We start from the raw sequence: 24,748 nt of genomic DNA on the forward strand, positions 1-24,748 counted from the left end.
CTAAGTACGATTGACAGTCTGCTGTCTTTTTCCTCAATTCTCTGTGCAGAAAGGTAGAAGGCAGCCTCCACCCAGTGAAGTTCCCAAAAGGAAGCAGTCCAACGGCCATGTAAAAGTACCTCCAATCAAACCCAATATTGATTCCTTGCGGTTGATGCCCAATCCTGTGCTCGAGTACCAAAAGAAGCGTACCCTGAGTTGCTTTGCAGTGGCAATGTGCCCAAAGAGTCTCGAGGTTTCGTTCCCATCCATACCCATACCGCCCAAGAACACTCCTTGCAAAGCCCATACTGCCAGTTTTGCAGCGCACCTCGACGTCGTTGAAGTGACCGAGCTCTGCAATCGCCGCTCTAAGAAACCCGGTAATGCATGAGGTGAAAGTCAAAAGAAGGGGTCTGCTGTCGTTGAATTAAAGCTGCGTGTCGAGCAAGGGTGTCGGTCCGCGGCGAAAGTGTTGATGTTTCAAGAAGCGGGGATAATCAATGAAAAAGGACTAAAAATGACAAACAGAGGGAAAAAAAAAAAAAAAAAAAAAAAGTCGAACAGGCGTACAAGACTGATAATTCCGTAGCAACTTCTGCAAATCGTGTGCGGCAGAAAGTAAAGTCGACAATATGTGTTCGCTGGTGCCTTTGTAGCGCCGGATGGCAATGTGATTGGTTCCGAGCGAGAAAGATTCAGACATCGCGAACTAACTTGTGTGTCTGTTTGATATCTTTGAAAGACATGGTCTGAGGGTGCAGCGTCTTAGACTGAGCTGGTGCTACACCAGGGGACGTAGTCGTCATAGCCGGGGATGAACATGGTCTGGACTTCGCTCTTAGACATGTCGTCAGGGATCTCCATGGCAAAGCCGACAGGGGGGAGCTTCGACTCGTACAACGAAGACTGCGTGTGGCCGGTAGCGGTGGAATCAGAAGGATTGTCGGCGTCGCAGGGAGTCTCGTGCACGTAGTTAGGTGCTTGACGAGTATTGTAGCTGCTTGAACCAGAAGAGAAACGGTTCGATCTGCCAGGAGCTTGGCCTTCGTACGATTGGCGGTGTTGATCCCAATTATTGTTCGCAGAATGCGGATGGTGATCGTGTTGTCTGTTGCGGGAATCGGTGTGATGATGGCTCGAATCCTGACCGTTCCAGGACGATGGCTGGTATGACACGTTGAATGGAGCGCTTTCACTACTTTGATCAGAAGTTTGAGGCAGATCTTGGAAGCCGCGCTGGGGCTCTTCAGTGCTGCTGTTGAAAGAGGCTGGCTGGCGGTTACCAGAACGAGCTGATTGAAAGTCCCAGGCACCACAAGGTTCTGAGAAGCGAGAGCTGTCCGCATGGTTGGTGTAGGAGGCTCCATCGTAGTCGTCAGACCAGCTGGTGTCACGATGCTCTCTGAAGCCATCAGTGGCGTCGACGTGTTCATACAGCGTGGAGGCATCATCGCAGCCCGAGTAGTTCATGGAGCAAGGCTGATTCTCCTTTCCAAGGCTGCGCTGAGAGCTGTTCTCGCCTCTTCGTTGCGACCATCTGTCTCTAGGGTCTGAAGTCCGGTCGTTGAAGGTTGAACCTGAGCCTTGGGATCTTGAAAAGTTGCCGCAGCTGCCGGTCGATCGATCGGTCGAGTGGCAGTCTTTGGCAGTGTATAAAGTACTGGGATGCGATTGCATTGAACTAGCATTGCCAGCCAACGGACTGCAGTTGAAAGTGTTGGGTGCCGCAAAGCCGTCATATCCGACAGTCGGGACGCTCCAAGAGTTGAAGCTTTCCTCATCGACGCTATAATGCTGAAGATGATCGCGTCGGGCACTGAAGCCGTCCGGGTCTCGCAAGGGAGCTTCGAGTGGGATAGCTTTCTTGCCGTCCCCAAGAGCCTCGTGGTACTGCTCAGATCGGAAGTTTGCGTAGCTGTCATCGTTCTCGGAGTGTTCATGTTGCCAATACGTAGGGGACGTGCGAACCTCCACGCGCTCGTTAAAGGTGGCTCTCTTGGACGGGGAAATTTGGTCTGAACAATACGACGATCCGACGCCAATAGCACTGTCTTTCGTATCGTCCACGCGTGGCAGAGGGTTGGCCTGCGGGCTGGGAGTGCGAGGGATATCAGCAGAGGTCTGCTTTACATGCGAAGTCTGGCCGTCTGAAAGTGCCTCTCTGTGATCTGGCTGGCAAGTCGTTGCACTGGAGGTGTCCTCAACGGTCGGAGACTTGTAGCTGCTGTTGGCAACGGATTCGATATTGTCGTGAATGATCCCATCGTGAAGCCCGGCAGTAGACTCTCGAGTAATAGGTGCGTATCGGTCAGAGCGGCGCTTGCGCAGCCGATCCTGGACGGATCTTGAAGGCGAGATATCAACAGAATCATTGCTGAAATTCTGCGAGCCTCCCGCGCTATTTGCAGTACCGTACTCAAGCCTGCTCTGATCATCCGTGTTCGCGTCATGTTGTCGGACAAAGCGGTCAGGAGATTGCGGGCGAAGAGTGTCGTCAGAGTCTTCCTCCAAATTATCGTCGCTCTCATCGGACGACTAGAGCTGTTAGCAAGACTCTACAATGGCATGAAGTGCAGACTCACGAAGCCGAGGACAGTCTCGGCAGGAGTGACTGCCTTTTTGAACTTCCGCTTCATGCAGTGGGCGCAGAAGTTCTTGGCGGGCTGATGGCCGCGTTTGACGGGATGCTGCTTGTTGAAATGGGATGAGCGAGCAAAGCCACAACCGAAGCAAAAATTACCGTACTGCTTCAGCTTCCTGTAGTCACTACTGGCAAGATGCTTTTCGTGGCATGAGTGACAAAAGTTGCGCCAGACTGGTTCTCCAACCCGAAATTTGCGGATCTTGTGATGCTCATCAGAACGGCGGATACCACATCCGCAACAGTAGTAGCCATCATTTTTGTCGTCGAGGTGAACAGGAATCTCGGTCTCCTAGTCGCGGGATTTCTCTTTTCTGACGCTCATCCTGTCGCCCTGTACATCGCTTGGATGGTCACCTTGAACCTGCGTTGTTGAAGAAGTGTACGACGCAGGAGATGCAATCAAGCTCGTATCAGCGTGAGAATAAGTCATGCGGATATCTTGAGGGTAAGCTGACGCGTAGCGTCCATCATTTTCACCGGCTGTAATTCTCGTGGCAGTCTGCGAGGACGCCTTAGAGCCGCTGGTCGCGCGGCTTGATCTAATACGTCTCCGGCGAGGCTCCTCTTCGCGATGCTTGCAATCGTGGTGGTTTTCTGCCCGTTGAGCGTGTCTCCGGTGAGGTGAACTGTCCCTTGCGGCTATTTTCTCTTGTCAGTCTGACCATCGAGAGCGAGGGCAAATATCCAAAAGATCTCACAATGAGAGCGGGAATGCTCCGTTCCGCCTGCTTTGAGAGCTCGCGCGGGCTCTCTCGGCGCCATGATTGCTCTTGATGCCGTCACTTCTTGCAAAGCTTGCGCGGTCCTGCTACAAGAGTCAGTGAGCAATTCGGATGGTATTTTCGTCGTAGGTAGGTTGTGCTGGTAACCAAAGGTTGGAGGTGCGCCGAAGGGTGAGGTGTGGAAGGGACGACTCCGGGGTAAAGTGGGCCAATCAAGCTCCTTCCTCCTGGCAAGACCCCAGAGCTCCGCTCCCACCACACTTGCGCAGGCCATCGACAGCAAGCTAGAAGAACTCGAAGATCCAGGGTAGGTACGTACCGATCGATATTGCCATCTCTCATGGGTGCAAGCCTCTGGGAGGTGCTGCGTTTGCCCCCCCTTTTGAGGGCATTCCAGAGTTTAGCCATGAGCAACTCGGTGGCGGCGATGCATCCGTGCCAGTGAAGAGCAGTGGAAAATGAGGACCGCAATTGAATGCCGATGCCGTACCCGGCTCATCAAATGAGGGAATGAGGCAAAGATACTAGGGGGTAAATGTCGACGCTGGTGGTTGACCACACAAAAGTTGGTGATGAGTAAGTAGAGAGGTCGAGGTCTAGGAGAAGACAATCAGGAAGAGAACAAGCCAGGAGTCTAGCTAGGTCTGATATTAGGGCTACTACCGCTCTGGGGTTACGGCCTGATAATCTAGGACAGGAAACATGAGGTTCACGATGCCTACCCTATTAACAAGACAGTGACTTGGTCTGAGACTTATTGAAGAAGCAGGAGCCCCTCTTGAGTAGATAAGTGCATGAGATCCTAGATGTTCTAGCACATGTACACGTTAGATGCCAGGCCATGGTGTCATTCAAGACAGATGAAAACAGATCGCCTTTCATCTCATAATGTTGCTATAATTTCAAAGTACCATCAATACACATCAGTGGTGAAGCTATCTTCACTTCCACTTGATGGCACACCACTTTAGATCAAAGGGAAAAGCAGAGAGAATGGTCACAAAGAACAAATCATGATCGGATATTGTACATTTACCAGAGTGTGCTTTTTTGTCTACAAGTGGAATCTAATGCCACCTTATCCCAGTCCTGATACAAAGAAATTGAGAAATGCTCTCGGGTAGTCATGGTCAGATCTACCACTTTAGTCCACTCTGAGGACTCTGGGGCCGCGTTTCTTCTTCAGCGCCTTCTTCTTCTGGCCTCTTTCAAAGGCAGCAGCAGCCGCGTGGTCACGGCCGACATTGTCAAGGTCCTTGACCTTGTAGATACGGATGATCCAGTTCTCACTGGTGAAGGCCTCATCCAAGGTATTGAGGGTAGGGCCAACGTCGGGAAGGCGGACACCACGGACACGGTCCTGGGCCTGACCCTGAGGGAAGAGCGAGTTGTAGTTGTAGTACGACATCTTGTACCTAAACGGTTGTCAGTAAGTGTTGCTTAGCAGTGAAGAAGGAGATACTCACATCAAGCTGTTCTTCATGGTCTCAGTAGCTCCGTCGTCGACTCTGTATTCGCCGCGGGGGGTGAAGAACTTGCGCTCCTGAACCTCCTCAGGCCAGATACCCTCAGCGATACGAACCATCCACAAGAACTTGTTGATATCATCTCCGGAGTAGCCCAGAAGACCGCCAAAGACGACAAGCACGTAGTCAACCTCGTGCTGGCGCATGATAGGGTAGCTGACCTCCTCGCGAGAGCTCATCGCCTTACCAACAGTCGCGATGTGAGTGTTGTTCCAGGTGTTGTTGTCAACCAAGGTAGGGCGGTCCGCCATACCACCAATCTGGTAGCCGTAGTCCCACCAAGACATGATCTTGGCGTCCTCCTTGGTGTTCTGGCGGAGCCATTGGTAGGCCTCACGGTAGTCGTCAATGATGTGCTGGCTGCCGTCGGGCATTCTGCTCGCAAGAACGACGGAAGGCGACGAGTAGGCGTTGGAGGTAACCCAGGTGCAGTGGAGAACGAAGAGCAGCAGGAAGATGGACATGCCACCAACAACGAGACCCTTGGACAGGAAGGTGTAGATACCGACAAGGGGCTTGCTGGTCGACTTGAGGCCGCTGTGCTTGGCCTTCTTGGGAGCCGCCTCGGTGGCCTCGTCACCCTTGTAATCCTCAGGGTTAGGAGACTTGGCGACCATGTAGGTGTCCAGGATCGATGAAGCAGCAATGGCAGCTGCAACGCAGACAATAGGGGTCAGAGTGAGCATCAAGCGCACCATGACACCGGCGAAGTAACTGCCGAACAGGGCGTAAACAATGACGAAGACGTGCTCGTCCTTGAGGTCCTGGAAAAGCAAGTAAACACCGGCGGGGAACAGCCAGATAAGCAGGTTGAGGTCGAAGAAGAACGCAGGCCAAGCGGTAGGCTGGTGCTCAGAGACGGATGCGATAATGGGAATGTGAATCTTGGCGTATCCGGTATCCCACAAGGAGTAGAAACGGCCGCCCCAAGGAGCAATGTAGCCGAGAGAGGTCAAGGCGACCAGACCAGCCAGCGCAAGACCGAAAGTAGCAGCCAGGAAGGTGAAGACAAAGGTCTGGAACTGACGGCTGGGAATGGCGCTGCGGACATAGTCGATGAAGGCGATCAGCTGCAGGAAACCGAACATGCCTGTATCGTGCGTGTTAGCTAAGGCGTCATAAAAAAGTGACAATTCGGCATACCCAAAGCAGGCATGTGCTCGCTGGTCTTGACAGGCAGGAAACCGACGAAGGGAATCTGCATGCTGGCCAGAGTGCCCAGAGCGTACCAAGTGGTGTAGCTGACGTAGAGACGGGTGCTGTAGCGGCCCATGCAGACCAAGGTCAAGGCATGTAGAGGAAGCATGCAGGTGATGAAGGCATAACCACCCCAAGAGGCGACCATGTAGCCGTAGGCGAGGGCGCAAAGAGCTCCCCAAAGCATGGAGCCCAGCTTCAATGCCTTGATCCACAGGTAGAAGGTGAAGACGAGAAGGAAAATGGCGATAGCTTCGTTGTCGTAACTGCCAGCAACGGATCGAGAGATGTAACCGGGAGAGATACCCATGAAGGCCGCAGCAAGGAGACCGGCCGAAGGGGATGTGGTCATCTCATTCGTAAGAAGGTAGGCAGCGTAGGCCGTGAGGCCGGAGAAAGCGGGCGCGAGAAGAACGCAAATGTTGCGAATATCGACGGGGACGGTAAGAGCTCGAAGCGCGTGGTAGATGGCGCCGCTGGTCACCATCAGACCAGGGTAGAGGGTTCCTCCAGTAACCCGACCAAGAGGATGCCATGTGCGGTCATCAAACCAATCCCAGAACTTGTAAAATCCATTGGCTACAAGGTATCTGGTGGCTCTGAAGTTGAACCAGGGGTCGACTGCGGATAGTCAGTACGTGGCTGCAGGAAGGAGGTCGCGACGAGGGAAACCGACATTCGTGAATAATACTCTCGAAGCCTGTTCAATCGAGATTAGCATAATTTCTTGAATTGAGAAATGCAATGCATGAAGCAGCCACCAGTCGGCCAATTGGCGCTGGAGGCGATCGGGAGCAACGTGTCGAGGGGCACTTACGAATGACGGAAAAGAGACGGCTTGCAATGGCGGCAGCTGCGATCAAGCCCAAGATGATGACTCTGAGAAGAGTTCTTGTGTTCTGCGCGCTGCCTCCGGAGAGGGTTTCCAGAGGTTGGGCCGTCATCGTGGCCACGGGTGGTGAAGAAAGGCAGTGGCCGTGAAGTTGGTGAAGATTGCGTAAGGTACGGGATTGTAGCTGGCGACGACCACCTGTCTCACAGAGACCTGAGAAGGACAGCTTGGAGCTTATACACCTGAATCGGTTGTGCAGGGGAGGTGCGCACGGTCCATGGGGAGCCGCCGTCCAATCCGTCCCACTGGCAGTTGCGACAGTCGCGGCTTCCGTCAGCCATTCAGGAAGGAAGGGGTCACGTGCTTCGGACTAAGGATTTCCCAGCGACGTGGGAGCCGAGCCCAGCTGTGGGTTCAGGTTCCCGTCCTGTCCAGGTCCGGGGTGGCCGGTGCTCCGGCTCTCGGCCGTGACAGTGAGATGGCAGAGAAGATGCGCTTGACAAATTGAAGTAGTGTCGATGTCAAGTCCTGGGTAATCGTTATGTGGCTTTTGCTAAAAGTCTTTCTGATCCCACAGATTTGCGTTGTGGAAGACCTAAATTATTCCCAACGTGTCTAGAATCAGTATCCCTAGATACAGTTCAACGTGGTAATCAATGGGCAGCTTGCATGCGACAGCTTTCCAAAGATAACACCAAAAATACCAGACGTCAGCTCCAGCATATCTGGCGAGTTTATTGAGGGGTTGCAAGGCAACTGCATCCTCTACAATTCGTGGGGCTCGCCCTCAAGGCTAATACCATGCCTTAACGTATCTAGGTGCTTTGTATACGATGATTCCTATCAAGACCGTGTTGTATTGTACAGAAGAAATTTTGATTGATGGAATCCAATGGCTCGTTCCTTGGAATTGTCATCTAGTAAAGCGTATTGTACACATGTACATCGGGTAAACAGAGGCGTAAGGAAAATGTCTATGCAGTAACGTCGGGCGTGGTGCCAACCATGCACCTACTGCAGCCGAAAGACCAGATTATGCGTCCCTCGGTGGACTCTTTGTGTTCTTTTCGCGCAGGCGTATTCCCAATCCTGACCCCGTCTATCCGTTGTGCAAGCCGTCCTCTCCCCTCTCATACAATCCCCCACCTCACGGGTTCTGCTTCACCAAGTTGTTGAAGTAGGCCTCAAGATCAAACTTGGGGTCCATGGGGTCAACGTTGACTGCGCGGGCAGTTAGTTTCCAGACTCAACAGCTAGCTGACATCCAGTGTGTCGCGTGCGAATTGCGCAAATGTGCCACTGCAAAGCCCTCGGCTAAGGAATACGCACCTCCGGCATCCGCAGCCTTAACGGGCGAGTTCTTCTTTGCGAACTCGGCCTTGGCCTGCTCTATCAACTTCTCCTTGCGCTCATACTCCTTCTGGGCGGCCGCAGCCTTCTGGCTTGAGGTGATGGATCTTTGGTGTGTGAAGCCGTAGAAAATGCCCAGGCCGAGGGCCGTGTAGCGGAGCACCTATAAAGTCCATCAATCAGCCAATGATTCCTGAATACTATAACAATTATCGGTTTCGTGGTCGGGTCGGGTGACGATGGAGGCTTGTCGGCTCAGGGAGGAGGTGGTAGCTGAAGGGGGGGTCTCGCATCAAAGGATGCAGGCCGAGGGCGAGAAATAGAACGATAGGCGGGCGGCACGTACGTTAACTCCTGAGGAAGACATTGAGGGCAATTGCGTGGATTGCGCGACTGCTTTCAGGAGGGAGCGAGCGATGGAAAGGACAGTGCGCGGGTTGACAATGGCTGCCAATTGACCCTATTCGGAGCTCTGTCGAGAGGGAATTACGTTAGAGACGCAAGGTGTGAAGTTTTGAAAATATGCTCGGGAAAACTCGCAGATTTTCCACTGCTAGGCCGTAAGGTCACTCCGGGCCTTGGAGCTCGGACGGGGGATTCCAGCCCAGCAGCATCCATCGCTAGTGGCCAGCGGCTCAGCACCAGGTCGACATGCTGAGCGGGAGCTTACAGCGGCTGCTAAGGAACTTTCCATCGCTGCGTGGCAGGGGCCCTTGGGGGAGGTTTTGCCGGTCCTTTGCCGAAACGGCCCAATCACGTGCACTAATCTGCTTCGAAGGTTAGCTCCAGCGCTGTGGAAATATCCCCAGGCCGCTGTCTTTAAAGGGACCAGTGCAACTTTAATGCAGGGGCAGCTAAAGTACCTCTCACCAGTTAATTAGCAGACAAGGTACCTCTTCAACAGGGCCCGGGGTTCCTGCTGGAATCGCGACAGGAAGGACAACGCGCATTGAAAGGAATCCCCATCAAACCAAACGACGCTACCGCCTCCATTACAAACATTCGTCACCCGCAGATCTTCAACAGGAGTCAAGCCCTCTCGTCCACGCAGCCTGTTGACCTTCTCAACCCATCTGCGAAGTTCATCCACTTTCGCAACAGTCGGACCCTTCACCCGCGATTCCTCGTCACACTTAGCAAGCGAGTCCCGCCATGGGAATAAGGAGACAATAAGATGCAACAGAGACGAGATGAAATCTTGGCGAAGAAGGCGAAGCTCGCGGAGCTGAAGCGGCAGAGAGAACTCCGCGCAACTCAGGCCACAGCAAGCCGGGGAAGCTCAGGGAGTCCAGGCGATGTTGGTTGAAGCTGAACTCCTGCCCGCGCAGCTTGCTAATGTGTACGCAGCTAGTGTCGCCTATCCCAGGACGAGCCGAGAACCGCCGCGATATCGAAACTTTGATCAACAGCTTGGTCGGAGAAAGTAGGCCTGGATCCACGACAGGAGGGGCTGCGTCGCCGGCTCGTAGGGGCAGTCGGCCGAACAGTGTCCTGAGCGCTGGCGAGCTGAGCATCGATGCGGCTTCGGAGTTCACGACAACTACCAGTGGCGTACCACCTCCATCCTCGGTTCCAGCTGCACCACATGTTCAATTGAGCCTCACTACCGCGCCTCTAACCACGATATACGAATGCCCGCCCTCTCCCGTGAAGGAGGTACATTCTTACAGCAAAGGAGTGCAGACGGCCGAGGATTGGACCCCGCCTACACGAGACAGAGGTCAATCGTTTTCCGATGATGAGGAGCCACCCGTCACGTCGACACCCAACAAGCGGCTGAGTCGCCGACAACGCGATAGGGAAGAGGAACTGAGACAGGATATCAGAAGGGAGGTCGAAGAAGAGCTGAAGGCGTCACTGGATCTGCTCAAAGATGGGGTCCTTCCTCACGATGCGCCCGCCAAGGTCAACTATCCTATGCGCAAACTTACTGGCGAAGAGCTGGAGGCTGTCACCGGTGCTCCCGACTTTGCAGACTTCCTTGAAAAGTCAACCAAGGTCATTGAGAGAGCATTGGACCAAGAGTACGATATTCTCACGGACTACGCACTCCAAGGCCATGACGTGGACGACGAAGATGACGAGAGCGGTAATGTCGGAGGCAAGGGCCGGCGGAGAGTCAAAGAGGTGGCTCAGTTCTACGATGAGAGGTGGTCTAAAAAGCGAATGATCAGCAGCATCGACTTCTCACACCACCATTCTGAGCTGATGCTGGCGTCATACACAAAGAACCCTACTGCCCCGCATGAGCCGGACGGCCTGGTCCAGGTATGGAGTCTGGCTCTGCGAGACAGACCGGAATATGTCTTCCACGCTCAGTCTGATGTTCTCACCGCCAAGTTTTCGCCGTATCACCAGAATCTCATTGTTGGTGGCACATACAGCGGCCAAGTCCTCCTATGGGATATGAGAGCGAAATCAGCGCCCGTTCAGAAAACGCCTCTCACAGGATACGGCCATACGCATCCCATTTACTCCGTAGACATCGTTGGTACGCAAAACGCAAACAACATCATCTCGACTTCTACGGACGGTGCGGTTTGCGGTTGGAGTATGGACGTGTTCGCCCAACCACAGGAGTTGCTGGAGCTCAAAGCGCCCCCTGGATACAAGTTGGACGATGTGAGCCCTACATGTTTGGCGTTCCCGCAGACCGATCCTACCTTCTTCCTTGTCGGCAGTGAGGAAGGCACAATCTTTCCTTGCCACAGATACGACCGCGCCGGTGCGAAGGCTGGTGTAGATGCTAGAGTCAGCTACAAGGGCCATACCGCGCCGGTCATGTCCGTCGACTTCCATCCCGCCCGAGGTCCCGTGGACCTGGGTGATCTGGTACTCTCTTCCTCCCTGGACTGGAGCGTTCGTTTGTGGAAGGTTCGCGCGCCGGCTGCAACATCGACAGCTGGAGGTGAGCCATCGGTCTCGCCCCTCATCGACTTCGTGCGGGAAGACGTCGTCTACGACGCGCAATGGTCTCCGATCAAGCCTAGCGTTTTCGCGTTGGTTGATGGAGCAGGATGGCTGGAGCTGTGGGACATCACCGTGGAGACCGAGGAGCCTGTCGCGAGAATTTCGCCAAGCTCTCGCAAGGATGGTAGGACCATGCTTGCGAAGAGCTTGAATAAGCTTGCCTGGGAGCCGTCCGAGGGCAAGCGTCTGGCCACGGGAGGTATTGATGGAGTTTTGACCGTCTTCGAGGTGGCCTCGGGTCTCGGTGGCAGGGACGATCTGAAGGCAGAAGAGTGGACAAACGTGAAGAAGCTGGTCAACAGAGTTGAGGCACACGGCCTGAATGGAGCGATGGTGTAGAGAACTACTGTGGACTTTGCGTGTACTCATTCAGGGTGGGAGTCACAACTATTCGATTTGTTGGTAAAAGGCGTCTTCCTGTATACCCTGATACCGTGAGCAGCAGCATTCAGCATGCCAATTTACTAGATGAAATCTTCAGCTTCTCAGTCTGTCAACCGCTAAACATATGCTTTTGTTCATTAACATGAGTACGTAGTCGGTTTCCACCATACCCTCTCCACACGTCGCCAAGAGAGCAAGCATTACCGGGATCGTCTGCTTAGTCATCACTTGAATAAATGAGCTTAGCCGAAGCTGACTTTTTTCGCCCATTTTCTCATCAACATCTTCGTACATTTTGCTGCAAACGTAGCTTGTCTGCAGGTCACGCAGGCATTCCACAGTCATGGTAAGTTTATTGCTGACATCTCTTACTTCACTGGCACTATGATGAGCGAACAAGAATTCTGCAATGCTGAAGGCCTTCCGGCCGTCCTGTGGATAAAATCTTTGCCTCACATGCAACTCTGAGCCAAATCTTATTATGCCCCTGTTCAATTATCTTACTTGACGTACAGAGAGCCGGGCTAATATTTCAAAGCATTCAAAACAGATGATATAGGTCTCTCATGTGTTGATGGGAGCTCCGGCAGGGTAACGACCACCGGCAACCTCAAACTTGGCCAGTGTCGCGTCAATCTCTGCCAGCTCCCCGTCTGTAAACTCCACTGCTGCTGCCTTCGCGTTCTCGTTGACTCTATCCGCCGTTGTTGCGCCGGGGATGGGAATTACCATGGGCATGCCGGGCTTCTTGGAGATGGCCAGGGTCCAGCCGATGGCGAGCTGAGCGGGAGTGACACCCTTCTTGGCCGCCAGCTCCTCGACCTGCTTGACGAGCTTGAGGTTGATGTTGAAGTTTTCCGGCTGGAAGCGCGGCATGTTGCGGCGGAAGTCACCCTCGGGAAGGTCCTCGAACTTCTTGATCTCGCCGGTCAGCAGGCCACGGCCGATGGGTGAGTAGGCGATGAGCGGGATGTTGTGCTCCGCGCAGGCAGCGGCAATGCCGTTAGAGAGGACGTCGGTCGAAAAGAGGCTGAGCTCGACCTCGACGCCGACAATCTTGGCGTGCTTGACGGCCTCCTGGATCGTCGCGGCAGAGACCTCGGAGAGGCAGAGGCCGCCGACCTTGCCGGTATCAATGTACTCCTTCTGGATGACGCCGAACGTGACTTCGAGGGGCGTGTTGGCGTCGCGGCGCGCGCACTCGAAGATGTCGATCTTCTTACGGCCCTTGAGCTGGGTGATGATGTTATCCAAAGAGCGGCAGATGCCTTCCGGCGAGCCGTCTGGGTGCAGGTTCTGAACATTGACCCCGCCCTTCCAGCTGACGACGACCTTGTCAGCATCTTCGGGGTACTTTGCAAAGTAGCGCTCGAGGAGCGTCATGCTATTGTAGTCTGGCTTTCCGTAGAATTCGCCCGCATTCCAGAAGTTGTTGCCATTCTGAAGGGCGGCACGCATGGCCTCGAAGGCTTGTTCCCCAGGAGCAGGCTTTGCGCGCCAGGTGAGGCCCATGAGACCATAGCCGATGGGGCCAATTTCTTGTCCGTTAATTTGAACCATTGTGGTGGTGCTATGCGAGTGCTCGTTTCAAGTTACTTTGAGTGACTTATCGTGGCTGCGGGGTTATGGTTCAGTGTAAATGATGAGTTGTGCAGGTTGCTGTTGATTGAGAGGATTGAATCGGCGGGGGGCTTGAAGACGTTATATAGACGCCTATGGAACGTCTCAGTGTGATATCACCAACTTGGGTTCTCACGGGAGCAAACTGGGCCGCTGTGGACAAGTACCGAAGAGCAGCCTCAAATCATGACGATGGCGCGAGGTACATTCGTGCCGCCAGCGCCGTAGCTCCGCCGGCCGTGGGGGCGCCTGAGCAGTGCTGTCGTTCATTGGAGACGTTGGGGTGAACGCCCATCGGCTTTAGCTACAAAGCAAATCCTCCATTTCCGATCGGTCGGGATTGTCTCCAATTGAAGGCGAGACCTGGACTCAAGCTTCTTATCAGCGTTGATCACCCTGCACACCAGAGCCTAGAGCGTGGCATACACTGCCGGACGTAACCAACTCGTCAGATTCTTATTTCGTGCACCAGGCAAGACGCTCTCGGAAGCCGCTGACTTGCATTTCTCCGAAGTTGCCTACTTGCAGCATCGAGTGCAGCATCAACTGATGCTGACTATGCACGCCGTCGCAGAGCTTTTCTTACGCAACTGCCTAGCAACATTGTACACTACAACCCGCCACGCCGGCTTTCACACATCCTTTGTCACGAGAATTCCGAGGCGGTTCACGCTCTATGAGATGTTGTATTGAATCCGCGGAGAGCTACTGCATCTCCGAACCGAACAGATTTCTATCGCTTCTACCGATGATGTTACATGACTGAAGGACACGCATGCTAATGGCTGAGTGGACTCAGATGTCGACCAACTTTTCAACAGGAAGCTGGTGCTGCACCTGCTGAGCCTTCTTGGCTTGGAAAGCATTGCCGTTCGCCATCTTCCTTTTGCCACTCTCACTGGAAACGGGCACGGGGGACGCGTTCGCTCGAGCCCTCTCAACCCCAAGTCTCACAGAATGGATCTCTTCCGCCGTCTTGCGCTCCTCCTTGTCGTTCTTCATCTTGACCTTCTTTGACTGGCTCACAGTGCCAGTCGCAGAACCGCCGCCCGAAGCCGGCCCGGGACTCTTCTTCCCGCCGTTGCTGATGCTAGTAGCTGCAGCGGCCCCGGCAGCAGAGAAGATACGAACGTCAATGGTCCCCTCGACAGGCAGCCCGGCCGACCTGCGCCACCAGCCCGGCAGCTCGGTGAGTCCCACGTCACTGAGCCCCTCGAGCGTCACGGGCATCTGGTGCGTGTACCGGCAATCCGTCCCGAAGCTGCACTGGCCTGTCTGACACCAGTGGCGGCACAGACTGCCGGCGGGCCGGGCGGGCTTCGACTTGTTGCCCTTATTGCTCTTCTTGCCGTTGTTGCTGCCGCTATTGTTTTTTGCGACCGCTTCGGCAGACAGAGCAACAGCCGGCGCCGAGGTCGAACGGTGAGCGAGGTGAGGAGCGAGTCGATGGGCAGAAGCAGCGGCAGCGACTTCGAGCATGCGTTGGGCAGTCTCAGCTGTCGACTTCTCCTTGGACCTGGTAGATTTGCCCTTGGAGACGCTTCGTCGCTTGTGATCGCTGCTGCTACTGCCGGAAGAGTTCTCTGCGCCAGAGAAGTCGTCCGTGGAGACGGATTCTGTGTCCTCGGCCCAGTCCAGGACGCGCCGGGGCGGCGGCGGCATCACCGGCGGAGGACCCTGGGCCCGGGATGGTTTCGAGGGATCTCCGACACGTGTGTCGGCCGTGGGTTTCGTGGTGACCTTAGATCTATATACACGGATGGTGAGTAATTTGAAATAGTTACGAGATGGTAGGAGCCTACGCCTTGGCCGGAGCTTCAATGCACTCTAGCATTGGCTCGCGAGTTTGCGCAACCGGCGATACAAAGTTCAACTGGAGGTAGCTCGGTGGCTTGGGGAACTCGCCGAGGTTGGACATGCCGACAGTTTCGCTGATTGTGAGCTCCTTTGGCAAGCCGATGATCTCGACATAGTCAGGTAGGAGGTCAATAGGGATGACGGGCACGAGAGAGTTACGGGTGCCGCCCTTGCGAATGATGAAGTGCTGCGGCCACGAAACGAACGGGCGCGCTTTCTCCGAGGAGCTGATCTCATTGTGTGGGTTATGCATAGACTGAGAAAGGCCTCTCTTGTCCTCGGACGGAAGTGCTGCGGCGGACGCCATGTGTTCGTGATACGTTTTCGTGACGAGCCGAGAAACAAGGAAAAGGGGGGCCACGCTCGCGGGTTAAAACATTGCCCTTTCAATACTTTCGAAGAGGAGGGGACGATGGGAAATGCCGACCTCTCATTTCTATCTCTCCGTTTGTCGATGGAGCCGTGGTAGATGCCGGGTATATTGGTGTTGCCGCGGCACCATGCGTCTATTCCATGTTGTTTGCTTAGAGACACCAAACAAATAATACGCAGAGCAAGACGCATCAAGCAAGCCATGTGCAGCTTCCCGCCGCCACCCATATCTATGGGCTCCACCACTTGTATCCAGCCTGACTCTCGACCGTTGTTTTTACCTGTCTTCCACTCGGATCTTGACATCCAACCCGTCTACGCAGAAGCCTAATTGTCTAGGCCCATCCTTGAGCTCAACTTCCCTTTTGACCCATCTTCCGCCCTTGCCCTCTTGCGCCGTGCCTGTTTCCTCCTCACCGCTCCTCGCAATTGCGCCAGCAGCATCCTCCTCGTCGCTGCTGTCATCCGCCTCCTCGTCTTCATCGAACCCAGCCACGGGATCCCACTCGCCCGTCTCCCAAACCAAGCGCAGGCTGAGTGGATCCTTACCAAACAACCTGCCTGCAGTACCCTTGACGGCGTAGATGTCGGACGATTTTGGCAGGTGGGTAGTTTTGGTTTTGTTTGCAGTGGTGTGCGGATAATGAAAGTGAACCGTGATCAGGCGTGCCTCTAGATAAGAAGGGTTGATTTCGTCGCGGCGAATAACATCAGGAGCGCCATAGATGGTGCAAAGCTCGGCGTATCGGGCGTGTTGTGCAAGGACCTCGGGCTCAGCGGCCTCGGGGACGGAGGCGAGCTGCCTTGCGATGCGGGAAAGATAGAACATTTCGGCGTTGGAGCGGTCTGAGGTTGAGATCGTGGTGAAGTTGAGGGCCTTGAGACAGCCCAGTCGGCCGATGGTGAGCATGTAGGCCTCGTCGGTAGACTTTGTCTGGTTGCCTCCGCCTTGGGTTTCGGGATCAGGGCGTTCGTAGATAGGGTTGTGGGCGAAGCGGAGAGCATTTAGACCGGGAAACGATGCCGGTAGGGCGTCAATAAAGGACCAACTTGTTACAGCGTTGTAAGATACATCCAGATACTGCAGGCTATCAGGGAAGACAGGAGCCGGAACGGACGTAGGAGAGACCGTAGATATGTTGTTGCGCTTGAGATGGAGATTACGCAGAGACGTCAGAGACGACAGGGCAGACAGGTCTGCGAGAGAAGTAAACTCGTTGAACTCCAGATCCAAAGTCGTTAAGGTGTCGCTGAGGTGACCGAACGGTACTGTCGAGAGTGTGGAGAGCTGGTTGAGACTGCAGCTCAACGATGACAAAGAGGGGAACTTGCGGGCGAGTCCAGACAGAGACCCCCAGTCTAATAACGTCTCCTCAAGCTCCAGGTCGTTGACCTTCACAAAGGCTTTGGTCTCGTCATCCTCGATGACTCGGAAGCGATTGCCACTGCGCAAAGATTAGCCGCCATCGTGGATGAAGAAAGGTTGGGTAACGCACTTGAGTCTCAAACTCCTCAGATCTTCCAGCTCTCGACAGATACGGACGACTTGTCGGAACTCTTCGAACAAATTTCTGCTCAAATCGAGCTCCGTGACCAGCGGACTCGTTTCTTTGACGCTCTTATCCTTAGATGCCACGTCAATGGCAATCCGCGTCCCGTCGAGAATCACGACAGTGAGGTCCTCAACGCGCGCGAGCTGGCGACGAATCTTGTCGAAGCCGACCTCTTCTGCTGGCTTCTTCCCGAAAAAGACGATCTGGATCTCGGGCTCACGCTCCGCCGCCTGCTCAGAGGCATACTTGCCGTTCAGAGCTGCCACGAAACTCTGCGGCGCGTCAGCGGGGCGGGTCGGGCGCACAAATGACGCGGCGGTGGGAGATTTTGAGAGGCCTGGCACAACGATTAGAGACTCGGAAATGCCAGATACAAGCGTCCAGGGCGGGTACATGTGAAATATCTGACGTCCTTATGCTGGCCGTCATGCTTTCCTCGTCCCGTGTCATCCCATTCTACACCGAGCCAGGTGCCTGACGTGCCGGCGACGGCGCCGACGTAGCGAACTGTGCAAAGCGCACCATCGTAAGACAGCCGTTGACCGATATGGTTTTCAGGTGCCATTTTGTCGAATACGGCGAGCTTTTGTCACCGTAGGTAGTGATTACTGTCGAGGCACATTATCTAGGTCCTGGTTCTGCAGCTGTAGCGTTAAGGAAATATGTTCAATTTAGTGGAGGTGACCTGGTGTCGTCGCTGAACACCACAATTGTTAGTGGGTTACATACACCACAGTCGACGGCATCAGGAGCGGTCCAAACATCGTCGTTCGATTCATATTTAACAGGAAGAAATATGCTGAATTTCGCCAGAATGATATTTTAACTTGAAATGTCACACATTGTCACTCATGCAACTAGTAATTACAGCTTCGACTTGAGAGGCTCCACAACCTTGATCAAGGCGCGTCCGTTGCTCAGAACAATCTTGCCTCCCTCAACCTTGGTCTGGAAGCGGATCTCCTCAAAGCCGTCCTTGACCTCCCCAGTCCGCCAGGCATCCGTCACAAGCTTGTCGCCGGGCATGACGGGGGCGGCGAATCTCGCCTGGTACTCCTTGATGTTGGCAGGGTTGCTGCCGCCGAATGCCTCAAGCAGGCCGTGGGCCGTAGAGTTCCACGAGTACAGGCCGTGCATGATGGCACCGGGGAAGCCCATCTTCTTTCCGGGCTCGGGAGTTGCGTGGAGGGGGTTGTAGTCTCCGTTCAGTCGGTACAGCAGGGCCGACTGCTTGTTCGTTTGGTGCTCGAAAGTGACGTCGGGCTTCTTGTCCTTGGGCGGGGGGAAGTTCTCGGTCGCGGGGCCCTTGGGACCGCCCCAGTTGCCCTGGGCGACGTAAAAACTGCTAGTAATGACGCTGGCGTAGACCTCGTTGGATTCAGCGTCGACGAGGTCGGTCTGGGTCTCTACGACGGACCCGGGGCGGCCCTTGTCGTAAACGCCGAGAACCTTGGTTCGGACTTCGAACTTCTTGCCCTCCGAGCTTGTGGGGAGGGGCTTGTGAAGCACAAGTTTGCGCTGGCCGTCGACAACGCGCCGGGGATCGAAAGAGGGAACATTAGGGATCTGAACGGACTTCTGGGCGGCGTAGAAGTCAATCACGTCCTGGGCGTTGCCCTTGAAAGCTAGCGGGTTGTCAGTCGCGGGAGGGTTCGTATGCGCCGCGTGGTGGCCTACAGAGGATAATGGGATAGGTCGGGAAGACGGCGAAGTTCGGGTGAAGTTCCTGTAGATCAAAGGTTAGCCAACAGTTTGTGACAAGCAAATGAGCAGAAGAGGACTTGCATAGAGGAAGTGCAGCTCCTGATCGGTGCAGCCGACGGTGTTCGCGAAGAGCAAGACATCACGCTTCACCCAGGAAACCTCCTGGCGAGGATACTCGAAACCGACACCGGGACCGCTCATGTTGATTATGGAATGGAAATGTCGAAGATATTTCTGAGAGAAAGCGGTCAGAATGGGAGATCAATTGGTAAACAAGGGCTAAGGAGTTTTCTTGTCGAGTCGCGCTTCGGCCGAGCTTGGGGGGACTTTCTGGCGGTTTTAACTGGCGCTGGGTAAGCTTCCCTCGACGCAGCTCTGGTCAGCTAACCGCAGCGCTCCAGTGGCAATGAAACGTCCCTGGCTAGATGAGTTGCCAATGCCGAGGTCCAAATGTGGGGGTGGAGTTGCGCCATGCTTGTAACCCCGGATCTTGACTTCGGGATCTTGGACGGCTCAGTGGCTCTGTTGTTCCAGGAGAGGCTTAGTTTGCAAACCCCATCTAGATCTCGTATCACTAATCTGGACAGACATCGTAAGTATCAGCAGCATATGAGAAAGGTGCCCTTGGAAGTTGGGGTTGGCCCAGAGTGTCAGGGACTAGACCTCTGAAGCTCAGGGTCGGAGGTCGGTACCTACCAGCACCGACGTCCCGTCATAGCTCCCTCGGTCTACCTTCCCGGGCTAAGAGCGACGACATCCTCCCTCAAAACACCTGAGCTAGGTATTTATGTCCAGACACCTTCATATAGGCCATCTTCAACTCTACGACTCAGTATCTCGTGGCCATACAATCAGGTCAGTTCGAAGATCAAAGAGCTATTGCTCCGGGGTTGACATACACTAGCTTTTCAGCATATGGTGGGCCTTGGCTGGAATCTGAGGATGGCGGCTTCGGCGGCTGCAGTATTTAGTTTTATCAATACCTACCCTAACGTTTGTATACCACAACGAATGTGTATGACAGGAAGCGTGACATATGTTTGAGAAGTCTACCTTTTGTCAATCACGTACATGAGCAGTGAGAATGCACTGATGGCTGCAGACAAAAGAAAGAATAGTGCACAAGTGAGAAGACACCAATATCACAATGACATCTAATGGGGTTGCCATGAAGGAAGTTTTTGTCCTCCTGCAATGACCACTTTCAGCTACCACTCACATCAGCCTTGAGGTCGCGCTTTCCTCATTGTTCCCACCCTAGGTAGGCTCTTGCCTTGGTCAGTAGGTGCACCAGTCTTTCTCCAAGCAGCCTGCCTGCCTGCCTTCTCTTTTCTCCATTCTCCTCCTTTCCTCTCACTTCCCTCACCAACCATCCATCTTCAAGTCTCCCAAGACCTACTTGACTCTTCACTTTTCTTTCCTTCCCATTGAAGTATTCACCATTTCTCGTACTACTCGTCGCAGCAGCACCCATCCTTACCACAGTCATCGCGACAACGCGGACCACGAATGATGGCGCCCTCCGGATCTGACCAGCTCTCGAAGCCATTCACCAAAGACGAGCGTAAAATTCTCCGCAGAGAGCTTAGGCATCTGGTCAAGAAGAATGCGACTACGCGTAAGAAATTGGAGAAGGGTATCGAGGATATGAAGTCGTTCCATCCCGACGAGCAGCAGTTGCAGCAAGAGAGTCTGGCCGACATTTCACGCCGCATGAGAAAGAAAGTCGAGAAATTCAGATTTCGTCAAAAGGGCGTATTGGCCAACAGAGAGCAGCTCTACAGATCGGATCCCTCTTCCGCCCGGGCTAGGGACATCGACTTTATGAAGGATATGCTCGCAAACCTGGACGAGGGTATCGCATCCGCGAAGTCATCGAAGAGGAAGTCTCCCGAAGAAAGCAACGAGAAATCCGGTTTGGAATGGGACTCAGACTCAACCTCGGACTCGGACAACATGGTCGATGATGCCGACAACCACAGCGCTGTTGAGCGTGACCTAGGCACCCCCACCAAAAAGGTTCCTAGAACCGTTGCTTCGAGGACCGTGAGCATCTCATCCTAGGAAGGTGAGACTGCCGCGAAGTCTACCGATGCCGACGACAAGACCAACAGTGGCGTCAAGGATCAGAATGACGAAGACAAGAAGCAGAAGAAGCGCAAGAAGTCCAAGTCTTTCTCCGCCGAAGATGCCGAGCTGCCGCAGGCACAGGACTCTGCCGACATTGTCCGCAAGGCAAAGAAGCACAAGCGATCAAAGTCGCTCTCCGTCCAAGAATTTGGTACGCTGAGGGATTCCAATATATCGCCAGGAGACGACTTGACCAACGCAGCGTCCGACAAGAAGAAAGTCAAGAAGTCAAAGTCTCTTCTCGTCGATAAGATCAGCAAGGAGACCAAGAACACACAGGAGCAACTTGAGCCCACGTCGCCACAGGGTACCTTTGATGAGAAGAAGGTTTCGACTACTGTTCTCGAAACTGCGAACGCCGCTGAAAAGGGTGACGAAGATGGTGCTCTGAACGATTCTGAGATTGTGGAGTTTCCCACCAGCAGCAACATTGCTGCTCTCAACGACAAGAAGCAGAAGAGGAAGAGGAAGAACAAGAAGAGATCTCATCCGGTCGATAACGATGGTGGTACCCCCGCCCCGGGGATCGAGGATACTGCAGTCGTCTCTGGTCAGATCACTGCGGCTCCGCCCAAGCAAACACCAAAGGGTCCAACTCGCATCGACCCTCCTGCAGCTCCTGCTATCTTTAGCGATCTTCTTCCCCGTTACAACCCATTCTTGGGATTTCAGAAGACATACAGCACCCAGAAGGCCGAGCCTATCTTCACACCCCCAGAGAAGCCCTCGGCCAAGCCGTCCTCGTCTTCGGCTGTGGAGAGCGGCCAGACTTGGGTTCTCGACACTGTCGGCTCTCGAAAGAAAAGCAATAGTGTGACGATGAAGATTGGCAAGGTCGAGACACCCCACCAGACGGATCAGGAATCCCCTACACCTCCATCCACAAGGGAGAAGAAGAAGAGGGGTAAACCCAAGAAGGCCAAGGGCCCTGCAACTACTGCTGCAAAGCCCAGTGCGTCTGTTTCATCTGTCCACGCATCTGGTGATCTCGTTCAGTCTCTTCATCCCGGCTCTCATGGCAAGTTGGCACAGCTAGCCGCAGCTACAGGACCTGCCCAGCGCTCGCAAGAGTTGCAGAAGAAGCTTGCCGAGGACAGGAAGATGATTGCGAAGGAGCGAGATGCTTGGAAGAAGATTATGAAGTTCTGATTTGCATCGTGCGGGTTTCCTTGCAGGAAAACCTCGATGGGCTCTGCAGGCTTGACCCGTTAATACCTTGTATGATAGATGAATTTGCTCGACAACGGAAGCGGCAGAAAGGATTGAGGAGATGGCAACGGCCGGGCTTTACTTTCTCGATAGATTAAGACGCAGACGAATCAACATACAAATAGCCACACCTGCATCGAACCCTGCTCTTCTGCTGTCATTGCTTCGCACATCATGACTGAGGATTATGCGACTCATCACGCCCGGCGACGATATCACAAGAATGGTTATTTGTCATCGAAGAAGGCCTCGGAGCATTGGTTGGCGGTGTTTGGGCGTCAAATCACAACGAGTGCCACCGGTCGACAGATAGGAAATGTCATTCGGAGGACTAAGCCGCTCTGGGGGCCATAGTCATGTTCAAGTTGTAAAGAGTGTAGATCCTTCCATAAACCGTAAACCATAAACCAGTCTGTGCATTCCTTGCAAAGTCTCGGACAGCCGTCTAGTACCTGCCCTTAGCACGGTCACACTCCTCCAAGAAACGATAGATGCCTTCCAAGCCATCATACTCGTCATGCTCACTCGTCTTTGGGGTAGGTGACATGCTTCCATAGCCCTCAGGGTCCGACATCCAGGGGTCCTCCTCCATCTCAATGAACGCCTCTTCCAAGTCCACATCCAGACCGGAAAGCGAGCGGAGAGAACCACCTGGAGATGTGAGGGTTTTGGCGTCCTCGCAGTCGGGGGCGAAGGGGAAGCGGAGAGCCATAGGCACGCCGGTCTCAGCGTCGAAATCAGCGTCCTGACCGACAACACCGCGCTGAACGCCATAATCGTCGCACAGTCGTTCCACGGTATCCGCGTCGACGCCAGGGAATCGCACTCGTAACACACTTCCCTTTTCCATTGTCACCGGCAAGTCACCCAACAATGCAATTCGCTTCAAGTCAGCGAAAATGATGGCCAGGTCCTTGACGGCACGGGCGAAGTCAACGGAGAGGACATCGAGGAAGCCCTCCTCGCCGAGAGAGGCAGCGGGGGCAGCGGCGCCGGCGGAGGTGAAGCCCGCAGCAGCGGCAGCGGCAAGGGGGCTAAGAGCGGTGATGGTAGGGTTGAGCTTGAAATCGACAAAAGCGCCAGGGTTGCTGCGGGCAGCACCCATCATCTTGACATAGGCAGCCTGCTCGAGCTCCGAGACGGCACGGTAGCACATCTCGCCGCGGGCGTTGAGGCCGTCGTAGCGTGCCTTCTTGCCCGAAAGGCAAAAGGCCCGCATGGCGACGGAGACGTTGTGGATCACCTGCGCCGGGGCGGCGGGGGTATGGGAGAAGTAGCGGGCTCCACCGCCAGTGCTGTAGCCGCCCTGGGTACGCGGGATGGCGCCGCCGGTGAGGTTCGGTCGGAGGGTGCTCGCGAAGGGGGCACGTCCTGTCATCTGTCCCACGCGGCGCGAGGTGTTTGAGCTCGGGAACGAAGCTCGGTTGAAGCGTGCGGCGTTACCGCTGCCTCCGGCGGTGGAGATCCATCGGCGGACGGTGTTGTTCACGTTCTGGGTCGCTGTCGAGTACCAGCGTCCGGCACGCTTCTGTCTGAGGAGGGCGGCGGGATGGATGGGTTGACGACCGGTCGGCGTGGTGCGGATGGGAATGTGTGCGAGCTCGCCCTGGGCGGGACGGGCGGCGGCGTTGGCGAGTTTGGTTCTTAGCATCTTGGTCGCTTTGGTGACGTTCGTGACGCCGAGTCGGAGGAAGCGTAGGGCTGTTGGAGCCCATATCTTCCCCGCGACGCCAGACATCTTTGCGGGTGGTTGTGAGTCCTGGGCTCACACGGCCTTTTGGGGGAAAGGACGTTCAGTATCAGGATCGAGAACCGAAGCTTGTCTGTGTAGCTGTAAAAGGAGTAATAGCTCGGAGACGGCGGGTGTTCGCGGGGAGTTATACCTACGCAGTATTGGGTGGCGGTGCGCCCCCCCGGGAATCTTCGCCACCTCGTTGATCGCGGAGATAGTCGGGCGCACAGCCACAGATCCTGAGGGGTCCTGTGCTAGACCCAACCGGGTTAGCTGCATCGTCGCCGACCCGACCCACACTTCTTTTTTTTCCTCGCGCCTTTAAATTTTCCAGCAAGCTGCTCCAGTCTTCACTTTCTTCTTTTTTTTCTCATCAGGTCAACAATTTTTTGGCCTTCTGCCTGCCCGCCGCAACGTCGCGCCAGCGCGCGAGGGCAGGCAGCTGGAATCAATGGGTAAGCTTCTTTTTCTCTTCGAGCTCCTTGCAGCACCTCCTGTTTGCGAAGATGATCTTTCATCGAACAATCCAAATCAGACTACCACATGGTGTTTTATTATCTCTAGAATTACACTGAGCAAAATTTTGCAGAGCATCGATTCTTGCGCTAGTGTCGCGTGGACCGAAGGCTAACGCGTCGCAGAATTTTCCAGACTCCAGATTGCTTTAAGTTGGAAGCTGTTGCCGTTCTCAAATTTCCTTCAAAAGGTATGCTCGCAGCTCAACTTTTCCTGTCGCCCTCGACCCCTCCCTCTCATATGATGAACACTTCGTACACCATAGGGATTCCTCATGCAGAATACATAATGTTGAATCCGGTGCAATAGTTTCAGCCTTGTCTGATCTAGAGCCAAACACTTCACCGTTTCACTCGCATCTTCCAGATGGCACTCGTCGCTAACTCACTCTGGATAGGTAAATACAGAAACTACTTCAATGTTTTGACGCTTCGTCCGTATCCCTCTC

At 54.4% G+C, this 24,748-nt stretch overlaps 10 protein-coding genes across 10 annotated transcripts; 2 read left to right on the forward strand and 8 right to left on the reverse strand.

The window, feature by feature from the left end:
* Positions 1-747: 747 nt before the first annotated feature.
* Positions 748-2,618, reverse strand: CGCA056_v010815 (uncharacterized protein; the record flags this gene model as incomplete). The annotated part of the gene is made up of 2 exons (XM_037326062.1): positions 748-2,517; positions 2,565-2,618. The coding sequence occupies 2 exons, from the start codon at positions 2,616-2,618 to the stop codon at positions 748-750; spliced, it is 1,824 nt and encodes a 607-aa protein (XP_037174869.1).
* Positions 2,619-4,492: 1,874 nt separating this feature from the next.
* Positions 4,493-7,015, reverse strand: stt3 (Dolichyl-diphosphooligosaccharide--protein glycosyltransferase subunit stt3; the record flags this gene model as incomplete). Its single annotated transcript, XM_037326063.1, has 5 exons — positions 4,493-4,763; positions 4,815-5,964; positions 6,018-6,692; positions 6,748-6,771; positions 6,889-7,015. The coding sequence occupies 5 exons, from the start codon at positions 7,013-7,015 to the stop codon at positions 4,493-4,495; spliced, it is 2,247 nt and encodes a 748-aa protein (XP_037175165.1).
* A 1,035-nt stretch (positions 7,016-8,050) lies between these two features.
* Positions 8,051-8,620, reverse strand: CGCA056_v010817 (ATP synthase subunit e; the record flags this gene model as incomplete). Its single annotated transcript, XM_037326064.1, has 3 exons — positions 8,051-8,124; positions 8,233-8,416; positions 8,600-8,620. 3 exons carry the CDS (start codon positions 8,618-8,620, stop codon positions 8,051-8,053), a joined length of 279 nt encoding a protein of 92 aa, XP_037174871.1.
* An 807-nt stretch (positions 8,621-9,427) lies between these two features.
* DYNC1I2 (Cytoplasmic dynein 1 intermediate chain 2) lies at positions 9,428-11,562 on the forward strand (the record flags this gene model as incomplete). Its single annotated transcript, XM_037326065.1, has 2 exons — positions 9,428-9,550; positions 9,601-11,562. 2 exons carry the CDS (start codon positions 9,428-9,430, stop codon positions 11,560-11,562), a joined length of 2,085 nt encoding a protein of 694 aa, XP_037175164.1.
* Positions 11,563-12,171: 609 nt separating this feature from the next.
* On the reverse strand, positions 12,172-13,167 carry plr1-0 (Pyridoxal reductase; the record flags this gene model as incomplete). Its single annotated transcript, XM_037326066.1, has 1 exon — positions 12,172-13,167. The coding sequence occupies one exon, from the start codon at positions 13,165-13,167 to the stop codon at positions 12,172-12,174; it is 996 nt and encodes a 331-aa protein (XP_037174868.1).
* An 855-nt stretch (positions 13,168-14,022) lies between these two features.
* Positions 14,023-15,391, reverse strand: CGCA056_v010820 (uncharacterized protein; the record flags this gene model as incomplete). The annotated part of the gene is made up of 2 exons (XM_037326067.1): positions 14,023-14,974; positions 15,030-15,391. 2 exons carry the CDS (start codon positions 15,389-15,391, stop codon positions 14,023-14,025), a joined length of 1,314 nt encoding a protein of 437 aa, XP_037175465.1.
* A 342-nt stretch (positions 15,392-15,733) lies between these two features.
* On the reverse strand, positions 15,734-17,574 carry TBCE (Tubulin-specific chaperone E; the record flags this gene model as incomplete). The annotated part of the gene is made up of 3 exons (XM_037326068.1): positions 15,734-16,901; positions 16,953-17,346; positions 17,403-17,574. The coding sequence occupies 3 exons, from the start codon at positions 17,572-17,574 to the stop codon at positions 15,734-15,736; spliced, it is 1,734 nt and encodes a 577-aa protein (XP_037175017.1).
* Positions 17,575-17,873: 299 nt separating this feature from the next.
* Positions 17,874-18,914, reverse strand: CGCA056_v010822 (putative dehydratase NIT22; the record flags this gene model as incomplete). Its single annotated transcript, XM_037326069.1, has 3 exons — positions 17,874-18,634; positions 18,687-18,735; positions 18,831-18,914. 3 exons carry the CDS (start codon positions 18,912-18,914, stop codon positions 17,874-17,876), a joined length of 894 nt encoding a protein of 297 aa, XP_037175466.1.
* A 1,311-nt stretch (positions 18,915-20,225) lies between these two features.
* On the forward strand, positions 20,226-21,992 carry CGCA056_v010823 (uncharacterized protein; the record flags this gene model as incomplete). Its single annotated transcript, XM_037326070.1, has 2 exons — positions 20,226-20,732; positions 20,778-21,992. 2 exons carry the CDS (start codon positions 20,226-20,228, stop codon positions 21,990-21,992), a joined length of 1,722 nt encoding a protein of 573 aa, XP_037175467.1.
* Positions 21,993-22,497: 505 nt separating this feature from the next.
* CGCA056_v010824 (uncharacterized protein) lies at positions 22,498-23,790 on the reverse strand (the record flags this gene model as incomplete). The annotated part of the gene is made up of 1 exon (XM_037326071.1): positions 22,498-23,790. The coding sequence occupies one exon, from the start codon at positions 23,788-23,790 to the stop codon at positions 22,498-22,500; it is 1,293 nt and encodes a 430-aa protein (XP_037175468.1).
* Between the last annotated feature and the right edge of the window lie 958 nt (positions 23,791-24,748).

This window comes from Colletotrichum aenigma (genome assembly GCF_013390185.1).
Source record: "Colletotrichum aenigma strain Cg56 chromosome Unknown KSG_Cg56_contig07, whole genome shotgun sequence".
NCBI lineage: Eukaryota > Fungi > Ascomycota > Sordariomycetes > Glomerellales > Glomerellaceae > Colletotrichum > Colletotrichum aenigma.